Source organism: Tarenaya hassleriana, unplaced genomic scaffold (assembly GCF_000463585.1).
Source record: "Tarenaya hassleriana unplaced genomic scaffold, ASM46358v1 Cleome9, whole genome shotgun sequence".
NCBI lineage: Eukaryota > Viridiplantae > Streptophyta > Magnoliopsida > Brassicales > Cleomaceae > Tarenaya > Tarenaya hassleriana.
Window position 1 is genome coordinate 3,997,115 of NW_010971389.1, and position 25,081 is coordinate 4,022,195.

Sequence of the window (25,081 nt, forward strand, 5' to 3'; positions counted from 1 at the left end):
AAAATCAAGTTTGAAATTAAGAACCGATCTAATCCTCAACATTATTACGAGACTCTTTGGTTTGAAACATAAGGAAACGCAACTTTTGTTCGTCCGGAAGAGCTAGAAACACACCCCACATTATCTCATTTGTCGCTATCAGATTCAGAGAAGCCCAATAGAGAGGACTCATGGGTACCAAATCAGGTGTAGCCATAATCGTATTCATAACATTGACCATGCGTTCTTCAATTGAAGGCCCTTGTTGTACTTGCATTTCATACCTCGATATCAATCGCTCCAAGTACACATTGCGCTCTTCCATGATCCTAGCAATACGTTTGAGCGTGGTCTCCATGAGTGTGCGCTTGCGCTTTTTCTTTTGACTCACGTTCAGATTTGTTCCAAAAGATGATCGAATAGATGTCTCTGCATTATGTGACATGTGTGAAGAATTTGACATCTCCGATCTTGATTGTTCCTCATGTATATCAGTGTGAAGACAAAATCCTAATCGACAGAAGAAGAGAATGAGTTATAGATAAGATCGGGATTCACAGGAAAAAGAGGATGAAGAGAGATTTAGTTATTTTTTTAAATTTTTAGTAAAAATATTTTGGCCTTTTAATTAAAAGGCTTGAAAACGCTATCGAAATGCACAAAAAATGCAGGGTTTTGATTTTTAAAGTTTGTTTGCGATTGCGTTTATCATCAATTTAACCATTCAGTTTCGCAACCTTCACCACCCGTCTGAAATCGCAACCGTTCCGGTTACGGATGACAACGATGCATTTCGATCCAGAGCCAACTAAAAAAAGAAAGCATTTTCAAACGAATAAAGTGTAGAACAATTAAATATGTGCCACAAAAACAGAGGCTTATAATCAATGAGAGGGTTGATATTATATCTGTACACAAACTATGAAGCTTCAGACACGGTTCTTGTTGTCTGAGATTTATTTATAGTTTCCATTTTTATGGGCATACATGTGTAAAAATATATTCATGTTTGTCCTCCCAAACAAAGACATTTAACAATATATATTGCATCGACAGCATGTAACACCGGAGAGGAGTTTGCAAGGGCATTTTGAGATTCATAATTCTACCTTGTACGGAATCAAGATGACGGGAAAAAATAACACTAATAGTGGTTTAAAATAGATTTTGAATACCCAATTTTTCATTTCTATTTATATAATATATAATCTTATCCAAATCAAATTCTACATCAGAAAACAAAATTGATAAGTTTCCGTAACGGTCCAAATCCCACTCTCGCTGGTTCTTCAGATCCAACAACTATGCTATCAGATCTTATCACCCACGAAACACGAATAAGAAAATACTTTGATTTGGAAAAAAGAAGCCATTTTCATTTTCCATATCAAATGCACGAGATATATCCATGAACTCCAAGCAAAGACCCAGGTGAAGGAATCATCAAAGTGAACAGAGATCGATGCTGATTATAAGGAAGCCTAAACCTTGTTATTGATGGTAGCCAAATCCAAACTCCAAACTCAAACGATCCCAAAACCACAGACTCAAACCCCACACATATTGTAGGATCCATTAACATAGAAGATAAAAAAAACACAACTAAAAACAAAGTGACAGAGCTACCATCGTTATACGATCAAGGTAAATTTTCGAGATCTAGGAAAGCTGACCGCAGTCGGCGATCACCACGCGCTTCGCTGTCTTCCCGGACTGAGATCCGACGCCCTCGATGCCCTTCACCACATCCAAACCCTCGACAACTTGTCCGAACACCACGTGCTTCCCGTCGAGCCACGACGTCTGCGCCGTGCAGATGAAGAACTGAGATCCGTTGGTGTTCGGACCAGCGTTCGCCATGGACAGGATCCCAGGGCCGGTGTGCTTCTTGATGAAGTTCTCGTCCTTGAACTTGGCGCCGTAGATTGATTCGCCGCCGGTGCCATTTCCGGCGGTGAAATCGCCTCCCTGGCACATGAATCCGGGGATCACCCGGTGGAAGGTGGATCCCTTGTAGTGCAGAGGCTTGCCCATCCTCCCCACGCCTTTCTCGCCGGTGCAGAGGGCGCGGAAATTCTCCGCGGTCTCCGGCGTTGTGTCGGCGAAGAGCTCCATCACGATCCGACCAGCAGGCGCGCCGCCGACGGCCATGTCGAAGAAAACCCTAGGATTCGGCATTTTCCAGAGATCGATCGAGGAAAATATCGGGGAGATTTGGGAAATGTTGCTGGCGTTAGGGTTTAGGGGCTCGCTGCAGAAGGTTCATATAGGGATGACCCAAGCGGTGAGTATTAAAAGGAAAGTTGTAACTGACCGTTGATTGAGGACACGTGTAAGGCTGTAGGAGCGTAACAATTAACCGTGGTTAGTTAGAACTTGACCACGGTTAAAGGTTGCGGGGATCCGACGCTGCACTTATTTATTTTTCCTCGATTAAAAAAAAGCCGTGTCGAGAGGCCCAAGGACTCCGCACACTAGGCTCAAGTAGAATTGGGCCGAAAACAGTATCGTTTGGACTTGCAATTTATTTTATTTTATTTAATATTTACCACGATGGTTCATTTGATGACCATTCCATGTATACGTTGTTAGAAATATGAGATATAAAAAGAAGAACAATAACAGAAAAGTAAATAGGAACCGGATAACTCTTCAAGACGTGATACACTTTTCTAAAAACGTTATTCCGTCCTATACGAGCAAAGGACTTTCCGGAATACGTCTTTGAGATACAATGAAGAGAGAAGTGATCTTAGTTTGCTCTACTAAGAACACAAACACAAGAAATTGCAAGAAGAAGATGAACAAAAGGCTTTTGTGGGTGTTTTGCAAGAACAACCACCAAAGTGCTCTCAAATCTCTCAAAAACAATTTAGATCTGTTCTATCTCGTGTTAGGATGTCCAGGGATGTTAATAAACACTCCAAATGTCGAAAGGTGTGAAGAAATCGGAAGTTTTTCTCGAACGGTCACGATTTTTCGCTCAATCCGAACTGCTCAGAAAAAACGGGCTGCCCGCCCGTTTTGTCGAGCTACCCGCCCGTTTATTTCCGAATTGCTCAGAAAAAACAGGCTGCCCTCCCGGTTTTTCCGAGCTACCGCCCATTTATTTATGAGCTTTATTCCTCAGAAAAAACAGGCTGTCATCTCATATTTTCGAGCTGCCCTCCCACTTTTTCTGAGATTACCTTTCACGTTCAAAACCGAACGTAAACTCTTTCGACGTATCCCTAACACTTAGCCAATTCATACCACGTCTTTTACAAGCATTTAACTCCTCCACCATACTTGTAATACACGTTAAACATGAATCCTTTTGAGAGATTCTAAATTCCCATTCATTTACTCTAAAAATCCCAACATACGTAAAATAATGCTATAAGCACAACAAGGGCGATGAAACAAACTATCTCGTTTAGAGTTTGCGTTTGCACAGCCGTTGTGATTACATCCCAACATACTCCGTTTGCGTTTGCGTTTGCGTTAAACATGATCAAGCCACATTGACGTGCAAGACTCGGTTCCATTGAAAGCTCGAACCAATATATCACGAGGGAACCGAGGAAAAGAGAACAGCATGCTTCTAATAAAGCAAACGAGTGGTCCCCACTAAGATAATTTAAACGCACGATTTTGTAGTTTAGGAAAAAGATACGAGTCTATCTGTCTCCCCCGAACACGACCGTACACGTGGACAACCACACACAAAAAAAACTTTTGTCACTGAAAATTATTATTTTCATTCAACTTGTCGAAATTTCCCGTATCTAAATTCGGGGTTTTTCTAAAATTTTATTCGCAAATATTTTTGTCACTCATAAATACAGTTCTAATTTTTCTTAATTTTACTACAAAATATAATATTAAAAAATGTAAATGAATTATATAAATCTTGATTTGTATATTATATTCTCTAAAATTATGTAACGCTATATAAAATTAATTAATATAACACAAATATTAATATACATATATATTAAATTTAATAGACAAGACTTTATCTAAGCAATATAATTAACATGATTGACTGTACACACACATAGATATATGTGTGTGTGTCCAAACGTAAAAAAATTCATACCCAAAAAAAAAGTAAAAAAGTTAATAAAAACTCAAATGTTAGGAAACAGTAAAAATCTTATAGACAGGTAACGAGACTCGACCAGAAATAAGAGAATATATATATGTATAAGTAAATAAAAAATAAAAATTGGAAATTCTAACTCCGAACTCCAAAGCAAGCGCGGCACCGTGCAATCATGCATGATCACCTTCCGTGAATATCTAAAGTCACTGTGCTTCGTTGTTTTGAATCCGTCACAGTCAATCTCTGTCCGTCCACGTGGACGTGGCCCCCACACTCCTACCTGCTCTGCCTCCTTCACGATCTTCTCGTTTTTAAGCCTAGACCTCCTCCTCCTCCTCAATGATCATCACTCGGAGAGAGAGAGAGAGTAGACATTCTTGAGGTTTGAATCCCAGCCAAGCTTGTCCGGTTCATCTTCTTCGTCTCGCTTGGATTTGGATTATCGAGTTTTGGAGGTTCGTGATCTGTTTACGCTTTTGTCGTGATTTGAGCATTTGCGCTCGATGGAGGTTTTATTTGCTTAGTTCATCTGATTTCGCGAAGCATTTTCATGTTTGACTCGGTTGAGATTTTCGTCTGTGATCTGTACGTGTTCGTGATAAATCTGAATCGATATTGCTCTTATTTAGATATTTAGATTGCCCAAAAAATTCTCCTGTTTGGCTTTTTTTTTTTGGATTACGAACTAAGCGACGGTTTCGGGGTGTTGGGAGGTTTCTGCTTCGTTGTCTGTACGTTGTTTTCATGGAAAACGTTTTGGATCCTTCTATTGTTGTCCGGGAATTCTCTGAAAAATGCCCATTTGGACCTTAACGAGATGCTTGCATTCCGGCTAAATATGCAAGAATCAGCTTCTCAGAAACTGCGGAACATTTTGCTCATTCACTATTCTGATCCTCTATTTATCGGGTGACGTATCAAAAGCCTTGTTATGCAGCGTGGATGTGTTGCGGTAAATGGGTCTGATCCTTTTATGGAAATGCAGGGTATGATATTTGGATTGTGTGTTGATATTTGAATGAATCTGGAGCAATGTCGACTCCGAATGCTGATGTAAATCTGAATGGAGGTGTGGTGAATGGTGGTGATTCATCGTTTAAGGTGGAGGAAGTCGACGAAATCGATTTCTCAAAGATATTAGAGAAGCCGAGGCCTTTGAACATCGAGAGACTAGGGTCACTTGATGAAAGATCTCTTACGGAGTTATCTGCTTTGTCGCCTCATCTAAGAAATGCAGATAGTGCTTCCCGGATTTTTGAACACACAGATTTCGTGTATTCACCAAGCATCGGTAGGAGGTCCGGATTTAATACCCCGAGGTCGCAGCATGGGTTTGAGGCTCATCCCATGGTGGGTGAGGCCTGGGATGCTTTGAGGCGCTCCTTGGTTCGCTTTCGTGGTCAACCTGTTGGGACAATTGCTGCATTGGATAGTTCCGAAGAAAAGCTCAACTACGATCAGGTGGAAATATTCGTGTTTGTAACAAAAGTTTCTTATGAATTGCATTTATTTTAGAGTTCTGATGTTTGATTGATCTAAATCTTTGTGTGTGTTTCCGCTCTGCAGGTGTTTGTGAGAGACTTTGTACCTAGTGCATTAGCATTCCTGATGAACGGAGAGCCAGAGATTGTCAAAAACTTCATCTTGAAGATTCTTCGGCTTCAGTCATGGGAGAAAAAGATCGATAGATTCCAACTTGGTGAGGGAGTGATGCCTGCTAGCTTCAAAGTTTTCCACGATCCTATCAGAAATCACGAGACACTGATTGCTGATTTTGGCGAGAGCGCAATCGGAAGAGTAGCGCCTGTGGATTCAGGATTCTGGTGGATTATACTGCTCCGAGCCTACACAAAGTCTACAGGAGACTCTTCTCTGGCCGACATGCCTGAATGCCAGAAGGGTATTCGGCTTATTCTAAGCTTGTGTCTTTCAGAAGGGTTTGATACATTTCCCACTCTTCTGTGTGCTGATGGTTGCTGCATGATTGATCGTAGAAGTCCACAGGAGACTCTTCTCTAGCTGACATGCCTGAATGCCAAAAGGGCATACGATTGATACTAAGCTTGTGTCTTTCTGAGGGTTTTGATACGTTTCCCACTCTTCTATGTGCCGATGGTTGCTGCATGATTGATCGTAGAATGGTGAGAAGGGTTATCGTTTTTTCCATTTGGTTCGTCCTACAAGTTACTGGTATGAGCAGACATTTACTTCAAATCTCTTGTTCTTATCCATGTATGTTGTCTGTTCTTTCAGGGGGTTTATGGTTACCCAATAGAAATTCAAGCTCTTTTCTTCATGTCCTTAAGATGTGCCTTGCTCCTGCTTAAGCAAGACGGTGAAGGGAAGGAAATGGTGGAACAGATAGTTAAGCGCCTTCATGCGTTGAGCTACCACATGAGGAGCTATTTTTGGCTGGACTTGAAGCAGCTAAATGACATATACCGATACAAGACAGAGGAGTACTCTCATACCGCAGTCAACAAGTTCAACGTCATGCCCGATTCTCTTCCAGAATGGGTTTTCGACTTCATGCCCCCTCATGGCGGATATTTCATCGGAAATGTAAGCCCTGCAAGGATGGACTTCCGTTGGTTTGCCTTGGGAAATTGCATCGCAATACTGTCTTCCTTGGCTACTCCTGAACAGTCGACGGCGATTATGGATCTTATAGAATCTCGCTGGGAAGAGCTGGTGGGGGAAATGCCGCTGAAGGTATGTTATCCAGCAATTGAAAGCCACGAATGGAGAATAGTAACAGGATGTGACCCGAAAAACACCCGATGGAGCTACCACAATGGGGGATCATGGCCAGGTAATATTTCTAGTTGCAATCTTTCAAGAGATATTGTTCAAGTCTTTTAACTTTTTGTATTTCAGACACACCCTTGTGGATCAACAACCTTCAGATTCTTCGATTCTCTGACATTTTTTATACAATTTTGACCGGTACAGTGCTTCTATGGCTTCTTACGGCGGCTTGCATTAAGACCGGACGGCCACAAATAGCGAGACGAGCAATCGAAGTAGCGGAGCAAAGGCTGCACAAGGACAGCTGGCCAGAGTACTATGACGGGAAACTGGGCCGATACATCGGGAAACAGTCACGGAAGCTACAGACGTGGTCAGTGGCCGGCTACTTGGTGGCAAAGATGATGCTGGAAGACCCTTCTCATGTAGGTATGGTTGCTCTCGAGGAAGACAAACAGATGAAGCCCTTGATGAAAAGATCCAACTCCTGGACATGCTGACTCCCTTTTGTGCTTAGGCTATATGATCTTCCTTAGGGTATGTTTAGGAAGATCGCAACTAGATTTCAGCCTTGTGCTGCAAGTTAGGGTTTTAGCCTGAAAGGTGGCAAGAAACAGAACCAGAAACCAAACCCAACACGTCGTTTTTCTGTTCAGATTTCGAGCCCAGGACTTGTGGTTGTAGTCCTTTGGTGTTAAAGCCTGTAATTCGCGTCAAATCATCGGAAGTTGTCCCCTTGTGAAAGTGGAAGCTGGTGTTTTTTTTCCTAAACTAATTGAAATCGAATCAAATTATTCGATGGTTTGCATTCTCCCATCAACCCATAAAAATTTTAAAATCAAATTCTTGAATATTGGCATTCAAATTTTTGGAACCAAAAAACGAAACTGAATTTACCGTATTACTCACGCTAAAGAGGTTTGGCAATCCAATAGAACACTGTTCAAACCTCACACAACCACCATGGTAGAGGTCCGGCAAGAAAAGATTGAAGAAGAAGAAGAAGTTACGAGAAAACAGGGGGAATTCCTCTGTCTTTGATGGCCGAGCTCATGTAACGACTTTCACCAACTGGGAAATGACTCTTTTGCCCTCTCCCAAACTTCACCGTTTTTCACTGTCCTTAAATTTCTTCAAGCAAAAACGCAGCGTTTCGGTCTGTCTTTGTTTGACTTCCAATTCAAACGGAAGACTCTAACCGAAATAGAGACTCCACAGTATAACCAGCAGGCAGCAGCCAGCCACATTCTCAACATACATACATACATATATGTGTATAATATATTATAAATAGGCGAAAAGGGCCTCAAAAGACAAAAACAGGCTTTCGGCCCTTAGTCTGCGGCCGAAAGGCAACAAGTGGGCTGAGCTTTGTCCTGTAATACTGCACAATCATTAATTGTTAAAATAATTAGGATTTTATTTATAGAAAAAAAAGTTTGTTCTTTCTTTTTACGTTTCGTCTACGTGTAAATTTTTTATTTCATAAAATATCTTTTGCATTAATTTTTCGTCTCTTGGATCCCTTCTGTAATTTATATCTATTTTATATTTATGGTATTTTTTGTTATGCCTATAAATATGACTGTTACAGATTCCTGTGAATGTATTTTTTTATTAGAAATAAATATTTTACCTCTTCCATAGATTCGTAGTGTTTTAGTATTTTTCTGTTAAATATTTTTAATATCTTAATTTTACCAATTTATTTGTGATCTGCCTTTAAATATACTATCATTACAAAGACACAATATATTAACTAAATTATTATTTTTTCATTCTTCGGATTTATACAATAAAAATAATTTCTATTAAAATTTAAAAATTTTCCACAGCACACAAACTTCTCTTATTATCTACAAAAGGAAATTTGGTGTGGTCCGGTCCACACATGCTAGTTGGAATAAAAACAAAATTAGAGATACTTAGGAATATTGAAAAGGGAAATAAAAGAAAAATAAAAAAGCAAAAAAGATTCGATTACGGATGAGGGTGATGCTGTCACCGTCACCGAGCTGTGACACAGTCATAACCCTTCACCACTTGGCTCCTCTATTTTCATTTTCGTTTTTCAGCGTCGAAAAATAAAAATACCTAAGAGCCAATTTGCTTCTCAAGCCACCACCATCATTCATCCATGGCGGCTTCTACTCTATCTTCCTCTTCTCTCTCCCTAAACCCTAACAACAAGTTCTGCCACACCCATCTCCCTATTCATCTCCGAAAACCGTTCCTTAAACCCTCCTCTGTCTCTCTTCTCCCAGCCAATCTCTCTTCATCTCCTTCCCCCGGTGCTTATGGAGTTTCTCCGTGTTTCTCGCACGCGAGTGAGAGATTTTCAGCGGAAAATGAATACCCAGTTGATATTTTTGCTGATGATGATGACGAAAAACCCCGCGAGGAGTGCGGCGTCGTAGGAATCTATGGCGACCCGGAGGCCTCGCGGCTCTGTTACTTGGCTCTCCACGCGCTTCAGCATCGTGGGCAGGAAGGGGCAGGTATTGTAGCCGTGAACAACGATAGGGTTCTTCAATCTATTACCGGTGTTGGGTTGGTTTCCGAAGTTTTCAATGAGTCCAAACTCGACCAGTTGCCTGGAGACATGGCGATTGGTCATGTCCGGTACTCGACGGCCGGTTCTTCGATGCTGAAGAACGTTCAGCCGTTCGTCGCTGGCTATCGGTTTGGGTCAGTAGGCGTTGCCCACAACGGGAATTTAGTGAATTACAAGAAATTGAGAGCCACGCTCGAGGAAAACGGTTCGATTTTCAATACTAGTTCTGATACTGAAGTTGTGCTTCATTTGATTGCGATTTCTAAAGCCAGACCCTTTTTCATGAGGATTGTTGATGCGTGTGAGAAGCTTCAGGGTGCGTATTCTATGGTGTTTGTGACTGAGGATAAGCTCGTCGCTGTTCGTGACCCGTTTGGGTTTAGGCCATTGGTGATGGGTAGGAGAAGCAACGGAGCGATAGTTTTCGCTTCAGAGACTTGTGCTCTCGACTTGATCGAGGCAACGTACGAGAGAGAGGTTTATCCAGGTGAGGTTATGGTTGTGGATAAGGACGGTGTGAAATCTCAGTGTCTAATGCCTCACCCCGAGCCAAAACAGTGCATTTTCGAGCATATCTACTTCTCGTTACCAAACTCCATAGTGTTTGGCCGGTCTGTGTACGAATCTCGTCGCATATTCGGCGAGATATTAGCCACAGAATCTCCCGTTGATTGCGATGTCGTGATTGCTGTGCCCGACTCTGGTGTGGTGGCTGCTCTGGGGTACGCAGCCAAAGCTGGAGTTGCCTTTCAGCAAGGTCTGATAAGGTCACACTATGTGGGCAGAACCTTCATCGAGCCATCGCAGAGAATCAGGGATTTCGGTGTGAAGCTAAAGCTGTCGCCCGTCCGTGGAGTATTGGAAGGGAAGAAGGTGGTAGTGGTGGATGATTCGATCGTGAGGGGGACAACCTCGTCCAAGATTGTCCGTCTCTTGAGAGAAGCGGGCGCCAAAGAGGTGCATATGAGGATAGCAAGCCCTCCTATCGTGGCTTCGTGTTACTATGGCGTGGACACTCCTAGCTCGGAGGAACTGATATCGAACAGGATGAGTACCGATGAGATTAGGGATTTCATCGGGTGTGACTCTCTCGCCTTCTTGTCGTTCGATAGCTTGAAGAGGTTCTTAGGGGAAGAGTCTAGGAGTTTCTGCTACGCTTGCTTCACTGGGAATTATCCGGTGAAGCCAACGGAGGTTAAGGTGAAAAGGGGAGGAGATTTTATCGACGATGGTCTCACCGGAGGTATTGACGCCATTGATGGAGGTTGGGTTAGATAGCTGAAGCTTCATTTGCAGAGAACAACAGGACAAGTTTTTATGTGGTAATAATGGAGGGAAAGATTGCTTCTTGGCCTTATTGCAATATTTGTTGTTCTTCCTCGGATGGGAGATGGAGTTTTTAACTTAACTGTCTTGTCCGAGACATGCAAGATTTTGTGTTCTTTTTTTTTTTTTTTTACCTCATTTAGAACTCGTTTTTCCTTTGTTTCATTGTCATTTAAGAGAGAGAGAGAGAGAGATTTAAGCTCTAAAACTGGAAATCCATGTTTGAGACATGTCTCTTGTTCCCTCCAGGCTCCATCTAAATAACTGAATATTCCCATTGTGAGTTCTTTGGGGAAAAAAGTCCCCTTGCAGTATCTTGAATTCTCCTGTTATGGCGTTACGTGTACAATTTTCACCTTGATATATAAAATCGGATAGAGTTAAATCTCATTCAATCGATTAGTTATAATTTTAATTAATTAAACTAGAGGAGTTATATAATAAAAAAAAATAGCTTTTTTGGGAAAAAAAATATTTGTCATTAAAAATATAGGGAGAAAACGAAATATTATTATGTTTGGGTAGATGGGCTTTAATCACACCAAACAAATAACAAATTGTAGTGGTGTAAGGCCCAGCCCGGTTGCTCTTAACAAGTGCAGAGAGAGGAATCCCACATCGACCGAGGGGAGGGGATGTGAGAGGGAGCGTGGAAATAAAAGGGAAGCGGAGGCGACGTTGCAAATCATACCTTTCTCGGCCTTTTGGCTAAGATCAAGTGTAGTATCTGTTCTTATCAGTTTAATATCTGATACGTGGGCCATTGGCCCACAACGATATTAACTCTATTTTTTAAGGGGGTGGGTCCGTCACGGTAGCTTGCTACCGGGGCCCACGAGCGTCGCCCACGCGTTGCACTACAGCGAGGGCCTGGCGTACCCCGCCCAATTCCCTAGTTTTAAGTTTAAAATTTGAATATTTATTTGTTTTTTTAGTTGACAATATTATAAATTACGAAAAAGTCAAATGAGAACTAACTTATTAATAACAAGTTCAGAGGCCTGTCCTATATACTCGTATGACCGAAGTTTATTTTCTTCGGCTTTCGCTAACGTATAACCGTTAAATCGAATGTAACTGTTTCACCTTATATCACACCTTATATCGGGATGTGGTTTTCGCAGTTTTTGCATTAATTAGGATTAATTAATCCAAAAACTGCGAAAACCAACAATCAAGTTTTTTAAATTTTGGTTTTATATCACTAATGGGAGGTGGTTTTCGCAGTTTTTGGCCAAAAACTGAAAAAACCAACAATCAAAAGTTTTTTAAATTTTGGTTTTCCTAAAAACCCGGAAATCTACTTTATGAAAAAAAATCAACTAAAAACCAAAAGCTACAATTTTTTAGATTTACAAACTTATAAAATCCAAAAGCCAAAAACCCAAAAAATAAAAACTAAAAACCAAAAACTAAAACCAAAAACCCAAAATAAAAGACACTACCATTCAAAGCCTAATTAATATACAATATATTAAATCTAATTATAAAAATTAAATCTAATTATAAAAATTAATATAATGAGATATTGTTTTATGACTATAGTATATAACTAATTGAGTTATATAATTTTTTTTAATTTAATCATTATTTTATTATTTTTAATTTATTTCATTATTATTTTAAAATTTTGTCCTATATAAACATTAGAAAAAGATAAAGTTTATTTAAAATTTTTTATATTAATATTTTTACGGTAAAACAAATTATGACATAAATTTAGATTTTATTGTTTTATATGTTAAGATGATTATGATAGTATTTTATATTATATCTTGTTTGAATATTTTTTATTATAAACGTTTCAAAACTTTTTAAATATTATAATCGAAACGAATCGAATCGAATCTTTATTTGATTATAATTGTAAGTATAAAAAAGCGAACCGAACCAAAATGAAACCGAACTAAATCGAACTGAATAAAATTAAATAACAGTTTGGTTATTAATTTTCAAAACCCAAAATACCCAAACCTAAATGACCGATTAATCCGAAAGGAACGTTCGCCCACCCTAACTGTAGGGCTTAAAGATTAAAAAATTAAATCGGGACCATACAAGCAAAGCTCCAATTTGATATATTCAGTTGTTTCTACTTTTAAAAAATAAGATTTGTTTTTGATACTATCCCGGAGAATATGCGTGCCGTTTTTCCCTTCACATACTAAATTTTGTTGTTACAACACTAAGCAAAAGCCTCAATGTTATTGGTAATACTTGAGTCGTTTGCCTTTGACCGCAAAGTAGTATCCGGAAAGATGATAATAAATTGGGCCGAATTAAGATCTGTTATTTGGGTTCGGCCTAAGCTGTCTTGTCCGAAGATTTTTTTTTTTTTTTGCCTCATTTAGAAGAAGTTTTTTTTTTTTTGTTTCATTGTCATTTATGAGAGAGAGAGAGAGGGAGAGAGAAGGAGAGAGATTTAATCTCTGAAACTGGAAAACTATGTTTCAGACACCCTCCATCTTAATGTCTGAATATTACCATTGTGAGTGCTTTGGGGGGAAAAATAGTCTCCTTGCAAATATCTTGAATTCTCCCATTATGGCATTACGTGTAATTTTTTCATCTTGATATATAAAATCGGATAGAGTTAGATCTCATCAATCAATCGATTAGATATAATTTTAATTAATTAAATTACAGGAGCTATATAATAAAAAATAGACAAAACAAACGTTTTTTAAAAAAAAATTTATTTGTTATAAAAAAATGTGTTGGAAAAAACGAAGTAACATTATTTGGTTGGTAGGTGGGCTTTTTTAACCCCACCAAAAAAATAATAAATTGTAGTGTGTGGTTTAAGGCCCAGCCCAGTTGCTCTTAATAAGGAGGTGTAGGAGAGAGAGGAATCCCACATCGACGGGGATAAGAGGCATAGAAGAGGGAGCGTGGAAATAAAAGGGCAGCGGAGGCGACGTTACAAAGCATACCTTTCTCGGCCTTTTGGCTAAGATCAAGTGTAGTATCTGTTCTTATCAGTTTAATATCTGATACGTGGGCCATTGGCCCACAACGATATTAACTCTATTTTTTGAGGGGGTGGGTCCACTACGGTAGCTTGCTGCTGGGGCTCACGAGCGTCGCCCACGCGTTGCACTACAGCGAGGGCCTGGCGCACCCCGCCCAATGCTAAAATATCAATTTTATCTCCGAAGGAAATTAGAAAATGAAAAAAATATAATATATATAAATTAGTAATAGCATTGTTAATTCAGAAATTTCTGCTTTTGTGAAAACATGATTCAATTTTTATATCTCCAAAGTTTGGTGACGACACGTCGAAACCAAGCAAAGTGTCAACTTCCAATCTCGAGGAAAATTTGTTTTGCCGTTTGCGTTATAGCGTTTGCGTTTGACCGCAAAATAATATCAGAAAAGACCATAATGAATTGGGCCGGGTTAGATCTGCTATTTGGGCTCGGCTCGAAAGAGGGGACGCGTTCGTCACTGTTATAGGACAAGCTTCGTTGTTCGTTTCCACTCCTCCCATTATTTCCCCCCGACAACAATCCGTCTCTCTCTCTCTCTCTCCATATTCCTGCGTTCCCGTATCAGATCCGAGAGGCGTTCCGACATGTCTTCGTTCAGCGGCGATGAGACAGCACCGTTCTTCGGCTTCCTTGGCGCTGCAGCCGCGCTCGTCTTCTCCTGTAATCGATTATCTTTACTCGCATTTGATTTTTTTCATATTCGAAATTTTGTGTATTTCTTTGTTGGGTCTGCTTGATCTGATCGTGAAATTGGTTTCCTTCCTGAAAAATTACTAAGATTCCTTCGACTGTTTGGAGATAACAGAGTGTATCGCAAAAGTTTTGTGGACTTGGCTAGATTTGTGATGCTTATGGAGTTGCAGTGTTTTGTTTTAGATCATTTTCCTGATTGATTGAGAAATGGGTCTTTTAGATTCGATCTAGATCCAGATGATTACTTGGTTTGATAGAGGTCGTGTTGCCTGGGGACCATCTGATCGGACAATGCTTTTGAAGCTTAATCGATAGCAGCGTGGTAGGATTCACATCTGGACATTGATCTGATACACATTTACACGAAATAGTTTTAGATCTTATTTTACATTCCCTGAAAATTTGAGCGGTTTCGGCTCTTTCATCGGTCTTCCAGAAAGTATTTTGATCGGTTTAGTACTTTCGAATTTGTGTGGGCATTGATCCATTGAACAGTTTCTCGTGTTTCCTGTGGAACCTTGACATGAATGTGATTTGGATGAATGTTATGGGATGTTTAGGCATGGGAGCAGCCTATGGAACAGCAAAGAGTGGTGTAGGCGTGGCTTCAATGGGAGTGATGAGGCCTGAATTGGTCATGAAATCGATTGTGCCGGTGGTTATGGCTGGTGTTTTGGGTATTTATGGACTGATCATTGCAGTTATCATCAGTACCGGAATCAACCCAAAGGCTAAATCTTACTACCTCTTCGACGGCTATGCACACCTCTCCTCTGGTCTTGCCTGTGGTCTTGCTGGTCTTTCAGCCGGAATGGCCATCGGCATTGTGGGTGATGCTGGTGTCAGGTTTGTTTCCTTCTTGGTGATCATTCAGAGAAAAATCTGTTTACTTTCCATTGTTGCACTATGAGAATCTACAGTTTTTACATGAGGTGTATATGGGCATGTCATCATGTGCAAGCCCCAATGTTTTTGGATTGAGGTGATAGATAATGTACAATGCAACATGAAAAAGATCGTTGTTATTGTTTGCAGGGCAAATGCACAACAGCCTAAACTCTTCGTCGGGATGATTCTTATCCTCATCTTTGCGGAAGCGTTGGCTCTTTACGGCCTTATCGTGGGCATCATCTTGTCGTCTCGAGCTGGCCAGTCTAGGGCTGACTAAGGAAGGGCCCGAGACTCGAGACTTTATTGGATCATTGTTTCGGAAGCAGACCTCTGCCCTTTTGGTGGTTTGCTCCATTGTAGGATTTTGAGGTTTGGTCGGTAATAAAAAAAAAGTTTGTGGCTAAAGCTTAGCTTTGTTTTGTATTTTCTTGTATTTGTTTGTTCGCATATGTCATGAGGAACATAAAAAAAAAAACATTTATTTTGTAAAGAAAGTTTGCTTCTGAACTGAAACCATTTGAGTGTTATGGGATTAATCTGATGTTGTTCTTTTTTTCGGATTGAAAGTTAGCTTGGAGATTGTTCTTCATGAAATCCAAAATTGAAAATAATCAGATACAGATCCGATTTGTTTCATCTCTTTATTTATTTTATTTATTTTTGAAATCCGAAATTGGAAATAATCAGATACAGATCCAAAATTGAAATCCAAAATTTATTTTATTTTATTTTTTTTCCTTTGGGGTATATTCCAAATCAGTCGACATTTCACATATATTCAAGTATTTAACTTTTACAACAATAATAAATGTTTCATCTCTTTATTTATTTTATTTATTTTTGCTTGGCCCATTATTTTACTATAATAGATACATGGTCCATCTTTCTTACAACAAAACAAGACATGGTCCACGTTGTGCTCCCATGCTCCATGTAAACCTTGTAGCAAATGTGGTTTATTCTAAGGCCCAACCAAGTACATATGCGAAGAAAACTATATAATATACGAGATCATTACAAATAAGATAAATAAATGCATACAACATTTATATGATGTTTTAAGGAATGAATGGGAATATTTGTTCCTATAGGAAAAAAAAGGAACAGTTTTAGAATAGCAAACTAAAATGGAAAAAAAAGCTTATTAACAAATTAAGGGGGATTTATGACGGCCGTTGAGAACAGTGCGTGTACCGTCCGTGTCGAGTAAACGCCGTTTACTGCCGTCAATGCGTTGTCGTTTGTTCGTATATTCTGCGAAATGCGAATGATTTCTAGCATGTCCATTTTTTTTATTAAAAAAAAAAAAGAAACAAGTTAGGGAAAATTTTTTGGAACCATTTAGAGAGAGAAATCTAAAATAAGATATTATCTTCCGACACTTTAGTTTTTATAAGTTTAAATTTAGATTTTCTACCTGATTTTTATTTTTTCAATTAGGTTAAATTTTTATTTAATATTATGATTTTGGATGTAAATATATAATTAATCTTGCTTATTTATTGGACATATCTGAATTCTAGCACGAATATGATAATCCATCATTAACTAATATAAAACAGGTCGCCAAATTGTTTGACTGTGGCTTGGGGATCATAAATCAAGAGATATTTTACTCCACTCAATTTTTTCCACATTTAATGAATGATGAAAGTTTAAAACATATGCATTTTATAGGACGCAGAGTCGGTCCATGTTGCGTGTGGAACTATATTACTAAATGGATATGTATTTTTTAGAAAGTTGGAAATTTATGTTATTTTTTTATATAATTGTTATATTTTCATTTGCTAAAATCTCTCAGAGTCATATTCACTTGATATTGTAGTTATATTAGATTTTTTGTGTGTCATTTTTCACTCACATTATGTAATTATATAGAATTAATCGAGGGATAACAGTTTGTATAAAAATTTCTATCCATCGTATTTATTAAAAATGGGTATATATAATTAGGGCTTTCTTTGTATTATAGGAAACTAGGAATAAATATTTATGATTGTTTAAAATTGAATTCAATAATTAGAGACGTGGAGAACATGCGGCGGGTGCACAATTACGTTTATGAAGTGACCCACATATTTACGAGACCCTCATTTAATCAACACGTGAATCATGTCATTACGATGGATGGGCCTTCGTTATTTTTTTATTTTTATTTTTATTTCGTATATTTTTCCTGTATTTATGTATTCACAAAAAAATGTTACTATATAATTATTCAATGGAATGAAATCTGATCGCAAACATGTCTAGATACAATGAATAGCAAAATCAATCATACATTGTACGGAATAAATTTAAACATCGTAATAGAGATATTATATGTGATACCGTGTTGGACAATTAATAAATTTACGTATTTAACAGAGAAATCAATTATATATATATATATATATATATTGAAAACTAGGATAGTTAATACCTGGTTTTATAATTAACCAAAAATATCAAAATTCTATTTTGAAAACTATTTCACAGATAAAGTAATAATTATTAAACAAACACACAATACTACGTAATATTTATAAAAATGATGTATTGATTTTTATTTAATACATAAAAAGATGTTAAGATGTTTAAAATAATATATATTTGCTTATTTTGAATATATAATTTATATTATATATATTATCAATAACAAAACTCTCAGAACATATGACATAAATACAACTTTTATTAAGCGGGTACATTTAATTGATATTTTTTTTTGTTGATTCAATGTAACGGATATAAATTATATCTTATTTATTCTATTTAAAATTGGAATCCTTTAACTCATAGAAAAGTATTTTTAGGCGTATATATAGTATTGTATTTTTTTTTATAATTCAAAAATTTACCATATATTTAATTCAATTATAATTTCTACAACTGGAGAAGTTCAGATAAATATCCTTTCTATGATTGAAGTTGAATTCGAGATAATAACATATTTTGTATATACTTAAATTTGGATGTTTTAACCGGTTAAACGGGGACAAAGCATCTGTCCCGTCCGAAATTCGAATCTCAAATTTGGGGAGAGAACGTATAATTCAAATCATATGTCTGGCTTCCGATTTCGAAATTAATTTGGACCTTGGTCCAAAATGCCCTATAATCTTAAAAAATATATTTTGTATTTTTTTTTACCACAACACCATCCAAATTTAGTATTGTATTATCTTGGTGGTATCTTAATTTTTTTTTGCCCAAGGCAATCGTTTAATAGAAACTTATAGAGACCAGTAAATAATAATAATTAAAATTCTTCACAATAGCTAACAGCGTCATATTATATATATATATATATATATGTATGCAGTAACATGTATCTATAGAATAATTTTTGTTACAGCTTACAAACCATTTCATACGTTACCATGGTCTACAATTCCAATAATGCACCAATCCATCAATAAACTAAATTTATTGTCGATACCTAAACGCCTGTCCTTCATTATCCTATGTGACGTGAAATTTGCCAAAGTCGTAAACACGTGTTTGTACTGTGGTTGGTGAATAGAGCCAGTAATACCTCAACACGTGGCTTATTCTAAACCGCAAGATCACAAACATCTAGATCTTAAGAACCTTCGCGCTGGTTTCCTAGATCAGAATTTCTCGTATCGGTTAAAATACCGCATAAACGCGAGATATTGATAGATTAACTCGTGGATGAGGGCGGAGCGGCGCGATATGTTATAATATAAAGGAGAAAAAAAAAGAGGAAGAAAAATGCGAATTGAGTAGGGACTGTTCCATCATGTACGACAGCCACGCGGCGGCTCGAAGCCGAATAATCATCACTAGAAGAATCTGAGCCGTCCAAAGGACATAAAAAAAGCATCAACGGTGTAAGAATTTTTAGATATTACTTAAAAAAGTTTTTAAAATTAAATGGGACAACATTTGGTTCAATTCAATCCATAGAACGGTCCGGAAACAATGGCTGAATTATTAATAATATAGGATTTAAAAAATGCATTATATTCTAGAAATAGTTTCTATTCATAATATTAAAATAATAAAATTTAGATTTTTTAGTATTAAAAACTATGTTATGACTTCTTAAAATATCATCCTATTGCATTTTATGTAATTCCTCCGTGTAAAAAAACACACGCTTCAAATGGAATTTAATCTAAAATTCTAAAATAAAAATACAAATCAATTCGATTTTTATTACTCGAAGAATTAAAATTAAAATAATAAAACAGCACATTTTAGACATGGTTTTGTACAAGTTCCCTTTTACACTTAAGTTCCATTTTTTGTTTTTTTGGGGAAAAAAGTTAATAATATATTAAAATGAAAGAATTAAAAAAATTCTGTTGTTAAGCAAATATATATATATATATATACATATATATAGAAACATCAGTCTTGTTATTGTGATTTTTCTTAGATTCGGTCTAATAATTGTTTTGAACCTAAGGGAATTTGGTGGGAAGAAAAATAAAATGTAATGAGAAATTTTCAATAATAGAACGGGCCCCACGGCCCAAATCAAACCTTACCCCAGTCTTCACCTTTAATCTCCTCCCTATATAAAGACGCATCTCCCTTCATGCAACTCTCGCCTTTCACCACCTCCGTGGACGCCTCCCTCACTAGCCCTTCATTTTCCTCCGTTTTCCCGAGAATTCATCGTTTTCCCAGCTCCATTTTCTCATCTTTTTTGTGTTTTTTTTAAAAAAATCAAATCTCTGTATGGTGAGGGGATCTCTCGGGGCGTAGGTTTGATTCGGGATTCAGATTTGGGAGATTTTCCTTTTTGTGGGTTTTAAAAATTTGTTGAGCTTCTCCTGAAGGGTCGGCGTGGGGATTCTCGGGTGGAGTCGGGTCGCCAGAGGGGGTTTTCACGGCGGAGATAGATTCCTCTACTGCTTCTTTTGAGGGGGTAGCCGGGGCTCCGGCCTCGGCGGGTTTCAAAGCCCCCACCTTCACAATCTCTGGAATCTGAGAAATCATTGATCCAGTTTTTTTTTTCAAAATTCTTTGTTTTTTTTTCTTCTGTGTTCGTCGAAAATTTTCTCTCTAAGTAGATTCTGATCGTCGCTGAAGGGGGAAGAGGATGCCAGCCCTGGCTTGCGTAGATGCTGCCGTCGCGCCTCCCGGCTACGCCTTCACCGGGGATAGCTCCCTTCTCACCGGCGGCGTTTTCTTTCCGGCGGAAACTCCCGCCTCTGCCGCCGCCGATGGCTCTTGCCATTGGTCCCCGTCTCTCTCCTCCTCGCTCTACCGGATCGACGGATGGGGCGCTCCGTACTTCACCGTCAACTCCTCCGGTAATATCTCTGTTCGTTCCCATGGCACTGACACCTTGCCTCACCAAGAGATCGATCTGCTGAAGATAGTGAAGAAGGTGACCGATCCGAAATCCTCTGGCGGTCTCGATCTCCAGCTCCCGCTCGTCGTCCGGTTTCCGGACGTCCTGAAGAACCGGCTTCAGTCCCTCCAATCGTCGTTCGATTTTGCGATCCAGTCTCAGGGCTATGAATCTCATTACCAAGGTGTTTATCCGGTGAAATGCAATCAGGATCGGTTCGTCGTGGAGGACATCGTCGAAGTCGGGTCACCGTTTCGCTTCGGGCTTGAAGCCGGGTCGAAACCCGAGATCCTCCTCGCCATGAGCTGTCTGTGCAAAGGTAACCCCGAGGCTTTTCTCATCTGCAATGGATTTAAAGATGCGGAGTACATTTCCTTGGCTCTACTCGGCCAGAAGCTGGCCTTGAACACGGTGATTGTGCTCGAGCAAGAAGAAGAGCTCGATCTGGTTATCGATCTGAGCCAGAAGATGAATGTGAGGCCTGTCATTGGGATACGTGCGAAGCTGAGAACCAAGCACTCGGGTCATTTCGGTTCGACATCTGGTGAGAAGGGCAAATTCGGATTGACCACGACGCAGATTGTTCGGGTCGTGAGGAAGCTCGACCAAATGGGTATGCTCGATTGTCTCCAACTCCTACATTTCCACATTGGATCCCAGATCCCTTCGACGGCGCTTCTCTCCGATGGCGTCTCTGAAGCTGCACAACTTTACTGTGAACTCGTCCGTCTCGGAGCCCATATGCGGGTTATCGACATTGGCGGCGGGTTGGGGATCGACTATGACGGATCAAAGTCGGGCGAATCTGATCTCTCTGTTTCTTACAGCCTTGAGGAGTATGCTTCGGCTGTTGTCTCCGCTGTCCGATTTGTCTGTGACCGGAAATCTGTGACGCACCCTGTTATCTGCAGCGAGAGTGGCAGAGCCATTGTGTCTCATCACTCTGTCTTGATCTTTGAAGCTGTCTCTGCATCTGGATCGGTCGGGCACGGTGTTGACCCGACAGATATAGAGTTCCTGCTCGAAGGTTACTCGGAGGAAGCTCGATCCGATTACCAGAACCTTTATGCGGCCGCCATCCAAGGTGAGTTCGAAAGCTGTCTCCTTTACATGGATCAGCTGAAGCAGAGATGCGTGGAAGGATTCAAAGAAGGTCTGCTCAGTATCGAACAATTAGCTGCTGTTGATGGGTTTTGTGAATGGGTGTTGAAGGCAATCGATTCATCGGATCCGATCCGAACTTACCATGTGAATCTCTCTGTGTTCACATCGATCCCCGATTTCTGGGGAATTGAACAGTTGTTTCCTATAATCCCAATCCATAAGCTCGATCAGAGGCCCGGGACGAGAGGGGTTTTATCGGATTTGACCTGCGACAGCGACGGGAAGATCGACAAGTTTATCGGCGGAGAATCCAGCTTGCCTTTACATGAGCTGGACAACAGCGGCGGGAAGTATTATCTGGGAATGTTCCTGGGTGGGGCTTACGAGGAGGCCCTGGGTGGAGTCCACAACCTGTTCGGAGGGCCGAGCGTGGTTCGAGTCACTCAGAGTGATGGTCCACACAGCTTTGCGGTGACCCGAGCCATGCCTGGTCAGTCCTGCGCGGACGTCCTCCGGGTTATGCAGCACGAGCCCGAGCTCATGTTCCAGACCCTTAAGCACCGAGCCGAGGAGTTCGGTAATAACAACAGCAATGACAATGGAGATTACAATAACGACGACGATGATGACGTGGCTGCTTTGCTGGCACAGTCGTTCCACAACATGCCGTATCTTGTGTCAGCGACCTCGACCTGTTCTCTCACCGCCGCCATTAATAACCTCGGGTTTTACTACTGCGACGAGGATGGCTACAACGCAGTGTTTGAAGCCCCGGCTGCGGCCGGCGGTGAGGACGAGAACTGGTCATACTGCTGCGCTTGAGAGGTGGTGGTGGCGATTTGCGTTTCATCGTATCCCTAGTTTCGTTTTTTTTCTTTTGTTGTTTTTTTTTTTTATTTCAGTTCATGTTCGTGGTCGTAAACCCTAGCCGTTGTTTAAGCCATCGCCATGGAGATGAGGACCCGAATATTTAAATTCGGGTTCTTTATATGTATCCATCGTTTCCATATTTATAAAATAATGTTTTTTTTTTGCATTAAATTGAATGAACTAATTGTAAATTAAATGGATCGTTCCATGTTTGGCCCTCCTTTGTGTCAATAATGAGACGCTGATTTCATTGTGCCATTTTCAAAGTGCTGTTTTGGTCAAAGCGAATGCGACGCGGTTTCAGTTGGGATTTGGACGCATTGATTTGATTATTATTTTTTTAATATTGCTTTCACTCCAAAATAACATCATCCATACTATAATAAAATTGGACCGAACAAATTTTATATTATCAGTTTAACCTAACTTTGGCTGTCCCGATTTTCAAAAGCTTCATTTAAGGAGCAATTAATTTCCTTTTGGATTGAGGGAATCCGGGGAAATCTAAGTGGGTCCCATTTAGGGTTGAACTTGAGGAGAAGAAAGCAAGAGGGGATTTAGGGTTAGGTTTTCTGTTTGGAAATATAAAACGACGACGTTTAGTTAATAATGCGATTTGTGAATTGTTGTTGGTTGGACCACCCAGATTCTGACGATTACAGCAATGTTCAATGATCTCATCTTTCTATATATATTTTGTTTTTCCACCAAAGTGCTGAATCATATAATTTTATAATATATGCTTTTTTTGCGTGTGTGCGTGATTGCATTTGCATGTCGATTTTTTTTTTGGACCCTTTTATTACGTGGAATATTCGGGATATAATTTGTTTGGTTTCAAGGAGGCTCGCTCTTTTTTTTAGTTAATGTTTCCTAAAAAAAATGCACCGATGTATATTATTATAGTTCACAATAATTTAAAAAACACATTATTTACTTGTACTTAGAAAAAATATATTGCAAAATCACATGGTGGATTTTATTAGGCAGGATTCTACCACTATTTTTTTTCCCATTAATAGTTCATAATTCAGGTTATATTTTTCATGATTTCGGTGGATCATTTTCTTTTGTAAAATTTCAAATTTTGGCAATATTTTTATTAGTTTTCATTTTTTTTATAAAATTATCCAATTTAAATTTTATATTGGTTTTCGTTTTATTTCAGATTTTATGATTGTTTTTATACCTAATGTAAATTTGGTTAACACGGTTTAACAGGACATATTTGGTCGCCGTTCATTAACTTTAATTTATATATAATTATGTTTTATTATATTTGATTATGTTTAGTCCAATCGAAATATCATGAAAAGGAGATATATAGGTAAAAGTATCCAGACTCATTGAAAAAAAAAATTAACATTTGCTTTGAATGCAAGGATGCCGGAATCGACTTTTTTTGTGAACAAGTTGAGTACCTTTTGAAATGGTCCTAATTCATAAAGATACCAACATTTGCAAGGACCATATATATATATATATTATTTAGAATATTATTTTATCAAATTTAAATTAAGGTATTTATTGACATATTTTTTTAGGTATTTATACATAGTTTTCCCTATTTTATATTATATTATTTTTTTGTTAAAGCGTATATTATATTATATTATATTATTGTCATGCCCTTTTGTCATGTCTGCTTCTTTTTTTTTTTTTTAAGAAAAAGGATAAATAAAGAAAGATGATGGTAGAGAAAAAGGGCTTGTTGAGCATTTTGGATGATTTGAACGTAAATCAATTGAATCAAATAAGAACATTTGTTTTGTAAATCCAATCAAACAGAAAAAATTTTAAAAAACCAAATTAATCGAATTTAAATTAAATATAAAAATTAAAAAAATTCATATCAATGTTCTTTTAATTTGTTTATTAAAAATCAAATAAAAAGAAATAAAACAATATTTTTTTTTATAAAATCAAAATAATTGAATCTAAATATAATAGAAATGATATATTACTCATATCTGAGATATACCTCTCTAATAATAGATTCGCCGACCCTCTCTCTCGGTATTCATCGAATATCGTTATTCCCTTTTTCTTCTTATTCCTCTTCATCTTCCTTTATGTAAAGGATTGGATTGGGCTTGGGTTTTCAAATTTCAGACCAGGCCTATCTGAAGAAGGCTCAAATTAATACATAAAGCCCAATAAGTTGCTAAATGGGCCGCCTTCAATTAAAGAAGAAAGAACAGTTTCTAGCCGAAATAAAAGGGATTCATTTTACCAAATTTCTGAAGAAAAAAACACTAATTTTTTCTTAAAAAATAATTAGCTTACAATTATTTCATTCATCATTCACACACACTTCAAGTTGTAAAAGAACACTTGGATTTCAGGGGGAAAAAAACTTCATCGAATTGCAGAATAAAAAAAATCCTAAATAAAAATTTAATTTCCGTTGCCGGGAATCGAACCCGGGTCTCTCGGGTGAGAGCCGAGTATCCTAACCGACTAGACTACAACGGAGAGTTGCCGAGCTTTATGTTAATTTTGTAAACAAAACTGTGAACCGT

The 25,081-nt window shown here is 38.5% G+C and overlaps 5 protein-coding genes and 1 non-coding gene across 6 annotated transcripts; 4 read left to right on the forward strand and 2 right to left on the reverse strand.

Annotated features, from left to right (window-relative positions):
- Positions 1–1,411: 1,411 nt before the first annotated feature.
- On the reverse strand, positions 1,412–2,236 carry LOC104804338 (peptidyl-prolyl cis-trans isomerase). Its single transcript, XM_010528603.2, has one exon. It carries the CDS (start codon positions 2,155–2,157, stop codon positions 1,639–1,641), a length of 519 nt encoding a protein of 172 aa, XP_010526905.1. The 5' UTR covers positions 2,158–2,236; the 3' UTR covers positions 1,412–1,638.
- A 2,161-nt stretch (positions 2,237–4,397) lies between these two features.
- On the forward strand, positions 4,398–7,608 carry LOC104804339 (probable alkaline/neutral invertase B). The gene is made up of 6 exons (XM_019201421.1): positions 4,398–4,521; positions 5,052–5,527; positions 5,633–5,919; positions 6,063–6,207; positions 6,320–6,878; positions 7,019–7,608. Exons 2-6 carry the CDS (start codon positions 5,099–5,101, stop codon positions 7,312–7,314), a joined length of 1,716 nt encoding a protein of 571 aa, XP_019056966.1. The 5' UTR covers positions 4,398–4,521; positions 5,052–5,098; the 3' UTR covers positions 7,315–7,608.
- A 1,292-nt stretch (positions 7,609–8,900) lies between these two features.
- Positions 8,901–10,980, forward strand: LOC104804340 (amidophosphoribosyltransferase 2, chloroplastic). Its single transcript, XM_010528605.1, has one exon. It carries the CDS (start codon positions 8,952–8,954, stop codon positions 10,644–10,646), a length of 1,695 nt encoding a protein of 564 aa, XP_010526907.1. The 5' UTR covers positions 8,901–8,951; the 3' UTR covers positions 10,647–10,980.
- Positions 10,981–13,637: 2,657 nt separating this feature from the next.
- Positions 13,638–15,822, forward strand: LOC104804342 (V-type proton ATPase 16 kDa proteolipid subunit). The gene is made up of 3 exons (XM_010528606.2): positions 13,638–14,347; positions 14,941–15,226; positions 15,416–15,822. The coding sequence occupies exons 1-3, from the start codon at positions 14,272–14,274 to the stop codon at positions 15,546–15,548; spliced, it is 495 nt and encodes a 164-aa protein (XP_010526908.1). The 5' UTR covers positions 13,638–14,271; the 3' UTR covers positions 15,549–15,822.
- A 4,011-nt stretch (positions 15,823–19,833) lies between these two features.
- On the forward strand, positions 19,834–22,730 carry LOC104804343 (arginine decarboxylase 2-like). Its single transcript, XM_010528607.2, has one exon. It carries the CDS (start codon positions 20,331–20,333, stop codon positions 22,509–22,511), a length of 2,181 nt encoding a protein of 726 aa, XP_010526909.1. The 5' UTR covers positions 19,834–20,330; the 3' UTR covers positions 22,512–22,730.
- A 2,231-nt stretch (positions 22,731–24,961) lies between these two features.
- TRNAE-CUC lies at positions 24,962–25,034 on the reverse strand. Its single transcript has one exon. It is a non-coding gene; the product is annotated as a tRNA-Glu (tRNA).
- Between the last annotated feature and the right edge of the window lie 47 nt (positions 25,035–25,081).

What these genes read in the sequence shown, in the direction of transcription:
- LOC104804338 (XM_010528603.2), bottom strand. Translation starts at nt 2,157, where the DNA reads ATGCCGAATCCTAGGGTTTTCTTCGACATGGCCGTCGGCGGCGCGCCT.
- LOC104804339 (XM_019201421.1), top strand. Translation starts at nt 5,099, where the DNA reads ATGTCGACTCCGAATGCTGATGTAAATCTGAATGGAGGTGTGGTGAAT. An exon ending in GCATGATTGATCGTAGAATG is followed by an intron (nt 6,208 to 6,319) that starts GTGAGAAGGGTT and finishes CTGTTCTTTCAG; the next exon opens with GGGGTTTATGGTTACCCAAT. An exon ending in CAATGGGGGATCATGGCCAG is followed by an intron (nt 6,879 to 7,018) that starts GTAATATTTCTA and finishes TGACCGGTACAG; the next exon opens with TGCTTCTATGGCTTCTTACG.
- LOC104804340 (XM_010528605.1), top strand. Translation starts at nt 8,952, where the DNA reads ATGGCGGCTTCTACTCTATCTTCCTCTTCTCTCTCCCTAAACCCTAAC.
- LOC104804342 (XM_010528606.2), top strand. Translation starts at nt 14,272, where the DNA reads ATGTCTTCGTTCAGCGGCGATGAGACAGCACCGTTCTTCGGCTTCCTT. An exon ending in AGCCGCGCTCGTCTTCTCCT is followed by an intron (nt 14,348 to 14,940) that starts GTAATCGATTAT and finishes TGGGATGTTTAG; the next exon opens with GCATGGGAGCAGCCTATGGA. An exon ending in GTGGGTGATGCTGGTGTCAG is followed by an intron (nt 15,227 to 15,415) that starts GTTTGTTTCCTT and finishes TATTGTTTGCAG; the next exon opens with GGCAAATGCACAACAGCCTA.
- LOC104804343 (XM_010528607.2), top strand. Translation starts at nt 20,331, where the DNA reads ATGCCAGCCCTGGCTTGCGTAGATGCTGCCGTCGCGCCTCCCGGCTAC.